The sequence below is a fragment of the Saccostrea echinata genome, unplaced genomic scaffold, assembly GCF_033153115.1.
Source record: "Saccostrea echinata isolate AGI-Se365-2 ecotype Australia unplaced genomic scaffold, CSIRO_AGI_Sech_v1 ptg000007l, whole genome shotgun sequence".
NCBI classification, from domain to species: domain Eukaryota; kingdom Metazoa; phylum Mollusca; class Bivalvia; order Ostreida; family Ostreidae; genus Saccostrea; species Saccostrea echinata.
The window spans coordinates 4,432,914-4,446,226 of record NW_026889756.1 but is presented as its reverse complement, the minus strand read 5'-3'; the positions used below and the strand labels follow the sequence as shown (position 1 = coordinate 4,446,226).

Genomic DNA, 13,313 nt, shown 5'->3' with positions numbered 1-13,313 from the left:
CAGAGCAAACACGGACCTCTGAAAAACATCAGAGGTGGGGTAAGGTGCCATGGAGGAGTAAGCATTTCCTGCAAGCGGTCAAATCCGCCGTGTGCTCATTGTCATGATCGGGCAAACGGAAAAAAATCAAAGATAAATCAATGTATAATAATAATGGGTTAACAATTAGTATGAAAAACATGAATGTAATATTGCCCAATTTTGCATAGTGTGAACGGTCACTTACACTCAAGGTCAATGAAAACAATTGGATAATATCAAATTGACCAATGTAATTGAAGATTGAAATCATCCTAATCCGATGCGTAAAAGAATTATACTTCAAAAATATTCAAGATTACTTAAGATGAAATATCTGGAGATAATGAACAGTATCCAAGCTCAAAAGTCCATTAAAAAATACAAATTTTGGAGCAGAGCAAACACAGACCTCTGCGAGCTTGGATGGAGGAGTGAGCATACTCTGCCGACCGGTTACATCAGCCGTGTGCTCCTTGTCATAATCGGGAAATTATCCAGATGCTTGACTTAGGTAAGGTTTTTGTAACAGGTCCTTACCAAGTGACTGTAAGGGCTACCTGTACAACACCTGCATGGATAATGAATGTACATTACCAGAGTTGCTTCGGATGGAGGATTCAAATTTAACTTCCCAGATGTGTGACCAGCTGGTTAAAGGTTTTGGAACAGACTCATTCCAGCGTAAATTTCAAAACCCATCTGGGCCAAACTTGCATGTGTGGTAGAACAGATTTTCGTATTCATTACATTAATCTGGGCATCTAATAACATTTTTCGAAGGAGTATGTAGTAGGACAGATTAACTATTTATTTTAGATGTAATTTTCCGTTTTGGAATAATTCTATTTTCGAATCCAACTTATACCCATATCTCCCTTTCAAAGGAGGAAATTCTTCAAAATCATTTCTCAGTTTTGAACATTTTTGATAATCTCAACAACCAATATGAGTTTGAATTACCATATCTATATTGGATTTCGAAACTTCATAAAAAACTTTACAAAGAAAGATACAAAGCGGGTAAATATTCTACCAAGCCTCTTTCTTTACGCCTCACTAAAATATAAACAGTAGTGAAGGAAAAACTCGAGGAGTATTGTGCAACAATATATTCGAAAAGTGGTGTAAATCAGGTGTGGAAACTTAAAAATTCTAAGAAACTTTGAAAAATTTGAAATCACAAAATTTTACCAAAACCAACAACATAAACACTTACGACTTTTCAACTTTATATACCATTGTTCAAAATTTTATAGGTGAAAAGAAGAAAACACTTTCTGTGGCCTTCGATTCAACATTTAGATATAGCGACGACGTATTGTCAATTAACAATGGTTATTTCTATTCTTATGTAGATACGATATATCCCGGTGAGCTTGAAATAAAAAATACCACAGAATCTGGTTCATCTGTTTCATATTTGGATATTTTACTAGAAATAGATGTTAATGGTAATCTAACAACGTTTAACTAAGCTTTATGATAAACGTGATGACTTTAACCTGCATACGGGGTTTATATTTCTCAGTTGATACAATATGCAAAAACATGCTCTAGGTATGAACAATTTCTAAAATGAGGTAAGTTATTGACAAACAAGTTGATGAAACAAGATTTTCAGCAGTCTCGTTTAAAGTCATCATTTCGTAAGTTCTATGGTCGATACAATGACCTTGTCAGCAAATACAATTTATCATAAAGTCAAATGCTGATTGACGTTTTTCATACTAATTGTTAGGCCATTATTTACACACTGAATTGGTCATGGATTTTTCCGCTATTTCCCGATCATGACAAGGAGCACACGGCGGCTGTGACCGGTCGACAGGGGATGCTCACTACTCAATGACACCTGATGCCACCTCCGATGTTTTAAAAGTCCGTGTTTGCTTTGTTTCAAAATTTGTATTGTTTAATGGATTTTTGAGCTTGAATACAGTTCGTTATCTCCATGTATTTCATTGTTCTTACGTGGAGCATGATCTTGCGTTTCGAATGAATTGGGAGATAAAATCCCCAAATGTAGGTGACAAAGATAGATTGCTACATGAATAGAAATTGACGATGGAAAAGTTGAAGTCATCACGTTAATCATAAGGTTTTGCTGTTTGGTTATCATTAACATATTTTCTGGTAAAATATCCAAATATGAAAGAGATGTGTCAGACTCTGTGGTATGTTTTATAATAAGTTCACTGGGATCTATCGAGTCAACATATGAATGGAAGAAACTATTGTTACTTGATTATATGTAGTCAATATATCTAAATGTCGAGTTGAAGGTCACAGCAAGTGTCTTCTTCTTCTCATGTAGACGTTTTTGAATAAACTCTGCTTCATATGAGTATAAAAAAATAGGTCGGCTAATAATGGTGCGCAATGTAATACATAATATGTAATACATAAGGTACCTAGAAGTGAATTCAATTTTAACTGGGTAGAATTCCCACAGTGCATCCTTTTTAGCAATCTGCGTAGCAAGCGTGCACCGTTCACATAAAGTGCTTTTTGGTTAGAAGTGCGTTTAAGGGACTGTAGTAATTGATAATTATTATACACAGTAGATGTGATAAGTAACATGGATTACATGGTTTTCTCATTTTATTGAACAAAAATGATTTATAAAAATTGAAAATAGACTAAAAATGCGGGGCATAATGTGTAAATGCCATTCCCTAGTCCTCTATTATTAGTCCTCTACCGGTGAAACCGAAGGGGACTATTGGTTTCCTCTGAGTTTGTCCGTCCGTCTGTCTGTCTGTCTGTCTGTCTAGCTGGCCCTCTGTCCGTCTGTCTGTCCCACTTGGTTTTTCGCACTTTTTTCTAAAAGCTTGCAGATATTGAGCTGATGTTTGCTTTGTGAGTGTATCTTGATGAGTTATAGATCAAGTTTGCATTTCGTTCCGCTTCAATGATTTTTGACGGAATTATGACCTTTTCAATTTTTCAGGGTTTGCCGCAATTTTTTGCTAAATGCTTGCAGATATTGAGCTGATTTTCGGTATGTGACTTTATCTTGATCAGTTATAAATCAAATTTGCATTTCGTTCCGCTTCATTGATTTTTGGCGGAATTATGGCATTTTCAATTTTTATCGGGAACCAGATTAAATATGCCGGTAGGGGACTAGTATTGCTAATGTAATACTCTCAGAATGCTTGTTTTTCTTCTACCGGTAAATCTGAGGGCTCAATTTTCAACCCTGAAAGTTTATGCTACGCTAACAAAACTAATTGTCTATTAAACGCTGTATTGAAAGTGATTTCATTATGAGAGCATTTTTTTAAAGGATAAAACATATGCAAATAAATTCAATCTTATTTGAATATCCTTTTTAGGATTTCCTGATAAACACAGCATTATGAAAAATATATTTTTTTTATCCCTACATAAGTCGCATTTGCTCAACGCAATCATCAATCCAACAAAAGCTGGTTTTAAAACAGTCAGTCAAAATTATTTTTCTCTAAATATTCTTCAAGTATTGTCATCGTCCATGGTCTGTTGCTTTACCAAAATTTAAATAACATAACAGAAAGGGTATTCTCCCAATTCTAGATAAAGCAATAAGTGACACCAGTCTGCGCCATATACATTGTATTGAATTGAAAACAACTCGTCCTTGTGTCTATTGACCGAAACAAGTTTACCTGTACCTATGACTGTTCGAGATTTCATAATAATACGAATAACCCTGAATAAGCAATATATGCATTCTGTTGCATTCACAGTATGTTTTGACAAATGAAATAACTACACAGTAAGTACTTTTTTTGTTTTCTCTAAAATATTGTGATGGGAAGAGTAATATTTCTATGCGTTTATTGACATCATTTATGTATTTCAATAATAAATTAATTTATTATTGTAAAGAGTCATGGTAGTTCTTTTCTTCGCAAATAGACACGATGGAAATTTGTGTTTAAGTAAATTGGAAAGAAATTTCATGTACCACAACGACAATAATGCATGGATAGGAGGAAATTATAATTTTATCTTTTATGTAGTTGTTAAAAAAATGTATGTGTACTTGTACTGTCATAGAGAATCAAAAACAGTGATTTGAGACGTAATCATTCAAAAATTAGAAAGATAATGTATTATTTTGTATAGAAATTCTAAGTCTATCTTGAAATCAATAATACATAACCTGAGCGTTAGTTAAAAAAATAACACTGTTGTTTTTTTTCCTTCTATATAAATCTATATTGGCAAAGTTCTTTGGCAAATGTCATTAGATACCCATGGTTAAAATGAAGAGTTTAAAAGAGACTAATAGTACTTATAAAAGGTACAAATTCTTACAATTTATATGTATAGAATGCCTTAGGAAAACAACAAATATTTTACTTTGAATGGAGTATATATATTATACTCTTATCAGACTTCGGATCTTTAATTCATTTTATATATATCATTCAGTAAAAACTTGTTTGAATGTAATTTTGTACACTTACAAAAAAGTCTTTCAGTTCGTTTAGTACTGCAAATCTTGTGTACCATGACGATTTTTTGTTGAGTAGTACATGTAGGTTAAGTAAAATTCAATTTCCCTAGAGACATATCAGAAAGATATTTCTTGTCTGTTCCCCCCTTTAGATCGTAGAGCTAATAGTATTACCTAATATAAAAATGACGTTTTGGTATTATCTGATACAGAAATTTAGAGAGATGGAACTACTTAATTAGTCTGTTTGTTTGTCCGTCCATCTGTCCATGCATCCATCAGTTTATTAAAGCATCCGCTCTTTTGAAAATAGAACATTTCCTTCATCTTCACATGTGTTTATACAATGGTCAAAATCAATTAAGAGTATACACTTGAAAACATATTTGATTCGACACCCCGAAGTTAAACATGTACGCAAAACGCGGTGGGATATATTCAATATACTCCTTCAACTATAATCAAATAATAGCATCATTGGTGCTCAAGATCAACGAAAGAAGACATTAATTAAAAACAGAGAAGAAAGGAAAGTACATGTTCGTGTTTCGTAATAGAAACCTGTGTGTTTTATCGAGATCTGTAAAGGTGTGTGGTTTTTATCAACAGAGGCAACATTCTTTTTTCATCAAAAATATTTACTGGAAAGCTAAGGTTAAAATTCATCCAAACTTACTTTACATACGCAGGAGAAAAGAGGAAAATAATTTAAATTTTTGAATAAAAACTGCTAATGAAGAACTGAAGGGCCATGATTACTCATGTAAGCTTGTAACTCATTGATCTCTTGTTTCTATGACGAATGCCATCGAATTTTTGAGTAGGAAGATTAAATTTGCAAAACATGTTTTTTGGAAGGACACGAGACTTATTTGCCATATTTAGAGCCATTGGGCTTGATGAGGCTATTTTATGAACGTTTCATGGCGAAATTCGGGTTCTTAAAAATATACTGATTTTTTATGTTTATTTCTGGCTATGTAAATTGGCAAATAAGCTTCCTTCTTTCTGGGAACTGGGAATTTTATCTGTTTCGTTTCGATCTAACATTACACCTTTTCCTATGAAGCAGAATATATTCAAAACCTCTACATGACAAGTAGAAAGCACTTGCTGTGGCCTTCAGCTCGACTTATAGATATATCGACGACGTATTATATATTAACATGATTTACTTCCATTCATATGTCAGTCGCCCGCGTGGCGCAGTGGTTAGAGCGTCTGCTCTAGAGTCGCAAAGTAAGGAGTTGATCCTTACGTCGCGGGTTCGAATCCCACTGTTGGACGTGGAGACCGGTCCTTCGGATGAGACCGCATAAACCGAGGTCCCGTGTCGCAGTAGGTGCTGGCACGAAAAAGATCCCTCACTGCTCAATGGCCGTAAGTGCCGAGTATAGAACAAAATTAGCAGCTCTCCACCGGCAAGTGGTGGCGTCTCCATATGAGTGAAAAATTCTCGAGAGGGACGTTAAACAACAATCAAACAAAACAAACATTCACATGTCAACTCGATATATTACAATGAACTTGAGATAATAGACAACATAGTGTCTATACCATACTTGTTTCATATTTGGATGTTTTATTGGCTATACACAACAAAGGCAAACTAACACTTATTGTATTACAAACGAGATGACCTGACCCTTTCCATCGTTAACTTTCCTTTTCTATGTAGTACTATCCTACTATCAACTGCATGTGGTGTTAACATCTTCCAACTTATTCGATACTTACCAGCCTGCTCCGAGTACGATCAATTTTCAAACCGAGACAGACTACTAATAGATAAGTTGATGTTACGGGGATTTCAACAACCTCGTTTAGAGTCAGCATTTCGTAAATTCTATGGTCGTTTTAATGACCTTGTTAGAAAAAATAGCCTGACATTGGGCCATATGTTGTCTGGCGTTTTTCATACCAATTGTTAGACATATATTTTTATACTTAATTTGACTAAGGAATGTTCCGTCTACCTGATCTATTCAAAGGGCTCACGGCGGGTGTGACCGGTCAACAAGGGATGCTTACTCCTTCTAGGCACCTGAAACCACCCCTGGAATTTCCATTGGCCTTTGTTTTATGCGTTCTTCACATATTTGTATAGTTATAGATTTTTGTTAGATCGATAACTGTTCCTTATCTTTGCCTTTTCCATTAAGGATTGCCATACTAACACCAGCCTCTACAGAGGTTAGGGAAACAACTAAGAAGTCACGTTAAATTAACATAAATGAATTTTGATGGATAAAGACGATTCTTTCCTTTCATAAATGTATACATTAAAAACTTTTCGTTTCTCATAATTCATGAAGTGATAAATTGATGTGCAACTTATCTTGCCATACCAGCACTGTCCAAATGTAAAATAAAAGATAGCTTGATCTATGTACTGACTAAGAAAACATCACAGAAACGCAGTTTCCCTGTACTTAAGTTGTGGATCAAGCCATTATAGTAGCTTGTATTTATGAAAAAACAAAATGAGAAAAAGATACCAATATATCGTTGAACTTTTACGATCTTTGTAGCAGTACATATATTATCTAATTTTAAACCTGTCATGTTAAACACAGCTGATGTAAGTGATGTCGTTTTGACCCAACTCAGCAGAAACCTGATATATACAAATCCAATTCCAATCTATTAAAATTCATGCTGTTAAAACAATATTAACACTGTTTTCATTTTCTCGCAATATTTTGAGGCGTATTTTCCATACGGGCATCTTTTACCTAGCTGCGAATCGGAAATACTATTAGAAATTAAAGAAACTATTTTGGGGTTTAACATAACCTTTGATGCTCTTCATTATTAATCGAACGCCCTTCGTATAACCTTTCAGAATCTACTAGTTTTAACTGTTAATGCAGCATTTTTAAGGTGTACTATGAAGAAATCAACGGAATATAGTAGTACACAACACAAACAGATCTATACTTCTTAAAACTCTATTTCTGTTAATGTACTATATTTTTACATGAATTTATTTTATTTGAAATACTCTTAGTCAATTAACATGTTGATTAGTAATTTGCATCCAAATGTTTCAACCCTTTAGTGTAGTTCATTATATATTAAACGTTTTTGTTATTGGCTATTTATATATACAAGCTAATTCAAGGAATTTATATCCTCCTTTCAAGGACAAATGTTAGCCAAAATCAGATCAAAACAACATGCATATTCGTTACCTTGACCATTAACTCTCATTTTCCTTCATTGCAAACAATATTGAAGTCAATCTGAAAACCATTTTATATGTCAATTGTGAATTTATGACCTTGACCTTTAACGTTATGACTTACCAGCTGACAAAGCAGGTAACAACATTGTCTTTGTTTGTAAGGCACATCATCTTAATTGTATTTTAAAAGAACTTGGAGAATTTTAGAAAATGTTAATTCACAAAATTTTACCAAAACAATAACATCAAAATATAAAATTTTTCAACACTCTATACAACCGTTTTCCACGATATGTTAAAGTTCAAGCTATTTGACATCGTTGACAGCTGCTTTTTAAATAGAAATAAAACTCATGAAGTTAATTACCTTGTCATTGACCATTTGCTAAATGTTTTTGTTCAAAAACATTCTGATTGTAAACTGAAGTACTCTGAAGTAGATATTAAAAAGACGCTTGAGTCTTTGCTTGTCGGCCCACCAGTTGTAAAGGTGTATTGTTCTATATTGTGTGTATTTTACAGGTGTAAGTTTTTTTCTCGTGTTTTGTAGGGATTCCTTAACACCAAAAGAAAAGAGAATTCTATTATTATACGTTTATTTTTCACACCAGACAAGCAGAATGATTAAAGTTCTTTTGGCTTTGCTCTCTTTGACTTCTGTAGCATACGGTGAGTTTCTTTTTCATTACATTTTAGCTATAACATAGATAATTTTGAAAAGAGCATTATTTTTTTTCTGGAAAGTTGGTATAGTTAATTGTATCTGGTAATTTATTGAATTGAATATTGTACGGTAACTGTCTTATAAAGCAAATATGAAATTGAAGTATGTAGAATAAATATATGATGTGAATTTTAAGAAATATACAATATTAAATTGGATAAATTCAGTAAATTGGCATTGGATTGGGTACAACAAAATTGGAATTACTGAGTTAAAAATATATGCATATCATACATTGGATGCAGCGCTAATATAAGCATATTCGAAAATGTTGTTTAAGTAGGGATGACAATTGGATTCATTTTTTATTTATAGTTGGGTAAAAATAAATGATTATTTGTCAAAGATTGTTGTTCTCATAATTGTAAAAGTTTGCTTGAATATCGTCATGCTGTCGATGGTGGTCGTGGCATTTTTAAGTTTCGCAGTTTTTTTTTTTTTTTTAAACGAATACACTTACCCTGTAAAATATTACACAGTAAAAAATTTGTTGTTTTTAATGCATGAATTGGAAAAGAAACAGGAAGATGTTTTAAATGGTATTCGGGGTTCATAATTACTTATGGTGGCTTATTTCGACAACTATTTATTTATTTATTTTTATAAGTCGATTGCAACGCTTCAGTTTTAAGCACATTAAAACACTTTATATCAAAAGTACATATTCTGCAAAATATATCGACTAACAGATTGAGAAACTTGTAACCACATGGTTCTCCATCATTTCTACTTTAACAGTGGTGCAAGACTTACGCAAGACTTACGCAAAGTGCTAATATTCGCGGTCATTTGGCGATTGAATTCACAAAGAAAAAAATGGATGAAATTGAAAATCACATAGTTCTTCTTAATCACTTGTTAAGTCTGCAAATGGTATGAATTATTTGGCTATTTGAAATCAATTTAATTCAAAAAAAATAAAAAAAATTAATGGTTATAGAATAAATATCGTGTTAAACGAACAATAGCATCCTATATATACGAGGGGTGATCAAAAAGTTCGCCAACTATCTCCATATTTACAATACCACAATTTCAGATCTGAATGAAATTTGACATACATATAGCCAAACACACGTTCTATATATAGCAGACGTTATGCAATGTTTTGCTTCATGTTTGTTACGTCACAATGTTGAAAATGACGTCAATATGTAGGTGACTTGTCACAAAGAATGATTCAGTCGTACTCTAGCAACAAACGGCTGTAAAGTTTTACGTGTATCGTGGAAATTCCTTTACAGTAGCAGATAATAATTTGTACAATGTTTATGAAGACAAAAGACTTGCTAGCAGTTCAATCATTAATTGGATTGATTGTTTTAGTGAAGGAAGGGAGATGGTTAAAAATGATGTTTGTTCTGTTGCCCAATGAAAGCAAGCTGGGGAAGAGATGTGTCCTTAGTTGAGCAATTTGTTATAAAAGATTGCCAAGTTACAGTTAGAAAGGTAGTTGAATATCTTAACAATGATGTAATTATGAAATCACTGAAAATTCGCTTAATTTAGACATAGAACATATCATATATGATAAAAAAAAAAAAAACGGCGCCCATACTTTATCCATAATGGATAGACGACTCTTCTAAGACAGAGGACTTGGGTTGTGATGGTCACCATGCTTATTCTGGGAAAGATATCCTTATCCACTCATCCAAAATTGCCGAGATTTGGCCATTCCTGATAAATGGACTGTTCTTGTTATAAAAAATAACCTGCATGGTAAGAAATATAAGACCCGGAAAAATCTGTTAATTTCTGTGAACAGAACGCTAAGGAGCATGTCATGTGACCGCCTACATCACGTGATTTGCGCATGGGCAGAACGGTGGCAGATGTGCATTTAAATTGGAGAGGACAATGTTAAGAAAATAATGAACATTGAAACTTAATTTCATTTCTTTTATGGAAGTAATTCAATTAGATTCGAACTTTTTGATCACCCCTGTATGTGTGTGTATACTGTGAAAAAGCCCCCCCCCCCCCCCCCACACACACACACACACACACACATACTAACCTACATATACGTACTTATAAATAAAAAAAAATATTAAATTATTGAATCTGAAAATAATAGTACCAATGATAACAAATTTTAAATATTCAACTGTGATATTTTAGAAAAAAAAAATTGTTTACAGAAGGTAAATTATACATATATATAGAGTTCATACAAGGGAGAGAAAATTCTGGCAGGTCATAAAATCATACATTCATCTATGTTTTTGCAATTATTGTTCTCAAATGACTAAAGTATCTTAAAACTTGTGAATAAAAAACACTTTAGGTCTTTAGAGTCATTAAATACTATTTCTATGGATCAACCTTTAATTTTTCAACAATATATAAAAAGTGGACAATACATGATTAAAAAACACGTGCCATGTTTGACTTGACAAGGCATTTTAGAGACGTGATATCTATAGTATTTCTTTAGCTTAGTAATTTATTGCCATAAAAAATTTTCACCTTCAATTACCGGGAAGTGTGAAAAAAGGGCATTTCTTTTCATATATGCGTAAACTCCAGCAAAGTCTAGAAGCTAATTGCTTGCGCAAGCCAAACAATGGACACTAATTCGGGTACATTAACGATCTAAAATTAGAAACTGAAACCGGCAAATAATTTGGAGGTTCGTTTTGAGAAATTGAAAATGATTTTATAAACTTATACATTTTACGATGATCTTACTGTGGCACAAATATTTAACTGTGGCAGAACTAAGGCGCTGATTTTTAACTGTGGTACTAAGGAATTTGACTGTGGGTCGCCACATTAAACTGCCCATGCTTCCATAATCTAGTTATGATCTTCCCGTCCGATAAGTCCGTACACCGGTTCATCGTTGCCATCCCTAGTTTTAGGTGATTTTGTGCATGTTCAACGACATAGAACTGCCAGGATAAAACACTTTGAATATATATGTTTTTTTCATTGGTTTTTACAAGCGTAATAAAATTCTTTTCCAAAACTAAAGTATAAGAACTGCATATATTATGTATAAACACACCCACCCAAACACCCACTCAAACACCCACACAAAACCTTTGTTTTAATCTGTCTTAATCAAAAAGGGAAGTAACATCCCATTTCAATAAGTTCATTTTATCAAACATTTTAATTATCGTTTATTAAACAGGTACAATTTCTGACCAGTGTTTGAGATGTATTTGTAAGGTACGTAAAACAAAATCACTTATCCATATGTTCTCAATGAGGCAATACATTTAATACACACACTAATAACTTTCAAATCCTTAGGAGACATGCCTTATCATAAGATTCAATAAGATTTGATAAATTCTTACCATATTAAGTTAGTTTGAATTAAGGTGTTTCAATCATCAGTTAGATATATCTCTAATCGAAATTTATCAAAATGCCCGCAGGTTGAATCAGGCTGCGGCTGTGATTTAGACGTCACCATTGGTTATTCTACTAATCATATGAATCGATAGGACGTGTCAAAATGCTAACTGATTAAGTTGTTTCATCATCGCTAAGATAACCCAAATTAGAAATGTTAAGCATAAATTGAATACATGCAGGCTGAATCAGGCTGTCAACCTATTGGCTGTAGGCTTGACGTCTACTCAGACTCCTGTGGATTTTTTCAAATCAAAGAGGCTTACTGGAAAGACTGCGGTCGACCTGGAATTGGTAAGGAGAGAGAGAGAGAGAGAGAGAGAGAGAGAGAGAGAGAGAGAGAGAGAGAGAGAGAACAACTTCATTGCATTGATACAATGTACTCAATTACAGTCCTTTCATACTTGTCATATACATTTCTTAAAATTGACCTGCATTAATGATAGGATGGAAAGAATGTTCTAAAGATTACAGCTGTGCCGCTGGTTGCGTTCGTACCTACATGAACCGTTACATTGGTTACAGTGGTTGTCCTGCCAACTGCGAGAGTTTTGCGAGAATCCACAACGGCGGACCAAAGGGATGTACATATGATTGTACCAAACAATACTGGAAGCGTGTTCAACAACAAGGATGTACTATGTACAGCTAAAGGCTTTGTTATTTTCTGTTCATTAGCGTTGCATGTGTCATGAAATATGTACATATGAAAAATCTAAATACGTATAAATAAAAGTGTGCCATACTTAAAGAAACTTATGAAATATGAATAAAAACGTGTCTGTAATGTTTGGTGCCTATTTACTTTACCTTCACGTTTACTTTACTTTTTTACTTTACCTTCACGTTTACTTTACTTTTTTACTTTACCTTCACGTTTACTTTACTTTTTTTACTTTACCATCACGTTTACTTTACTGTTTTACTTTACCATCACATTTACTTTACTTTTTTTCTTTACGTTCACATTTTCTTTACTTTTTTACTTTACCATCACATTTACTTTACTTTTTTACTTTACCATCACGTTTACTTTACATTTTTACTTTACCATCACGTTTACTTTACTGTTTTACGTTCATGTTAACTTTACTTTTTTTACCTTACCTTTACGTTTACTTTACTTTTTTCTTTACCTTCACGTTTACTTTACTTTTTTTTACTTTACCTTCACGTCTACTTTACATTTTTACTTTACCATCACGTTTACTTTACTGTTTTACTTTACCTTCACGTTTACTTTACTGTTTTACTTTACCTTCACGTTTACTTTACTGTTTTACTTTACGTTCATGTTAACTTTACTTTTTTTTACCTTACCTTTACGTTTACTTTACTTTTTTCTTTACCTTCACGTTTACTTTACTTTTTTTACTTTACCTTCACGTCTACTTTACTTTTTTACTTTACCATCACGTTTATTTTACATTTTTACTTTACCATCACGTTTACTTTACTGTTTTACTTTACCTTCACGTTTACTTTACTGTTTTACTGTTTTACTTTACCTTCACGTTTACTTTACTGTTTTACTGTTTTACTTTACGTTCACGTTAACTTTACTT

The 13,313-nt window shown here is 33.1% G+C and overlaps 1 protein-coding gene across 1 annotated transcript; it reads left to right on the top strand.

Moving 5' to 3' along the window:
- The first annotated feature begins 3,741 nt into the window (after positions 1-3,741).
- On the top strand, positions 3,742-12,614 carry LOC133180752 (lysozyme-like). Its single transcript, XM_061315225.1, has 5 exons — positions 3,742-3,781; positions 8,206-8,324; positions 11,522-11,559; positions 11,931-12,042; positions 12,195-12,614. The coding sequence occupies exons 2-5, from the start codon at positions 8,276-8,278 to the stop codon at positions 12,398-12,400; spliced, it is 405 nt and encodes a 134-aa protein (XP_061171209.1). The 5' UTR covers positions 3,742-3,781; positions 8,206-8,275; the 3' UTR covers positions 12,401-12,614.
- The last annotated feature ends 699 nt before the right edge of the window (positions 12,615-13,313 follow it).

Bases quoted from the DNA above. Each gene is read 5' to 3' on its own strand.
- LOC133180752 (XM_061315225.1), top strand. From the start codon at position 8,276: ATGATTAAAGTTCTTTTGGCTTTGCTCTCTTTGACTTCTGTAGCATAC. The intron at 11,560-11,930 runs GTACGTAAAACA...GAATACATGCAG, and splicing joins GTTTGAGATGTATTTGTAAG to GCTGAATCAGGCTGTCAACC. The intron at 12,043-12,194 runs GTAAGGAGAGAG...CATTAATGATAG, and splicing joins CTGCGGTCGACCTGGAATTG to GATGGAAAGAATGTTCTAAA.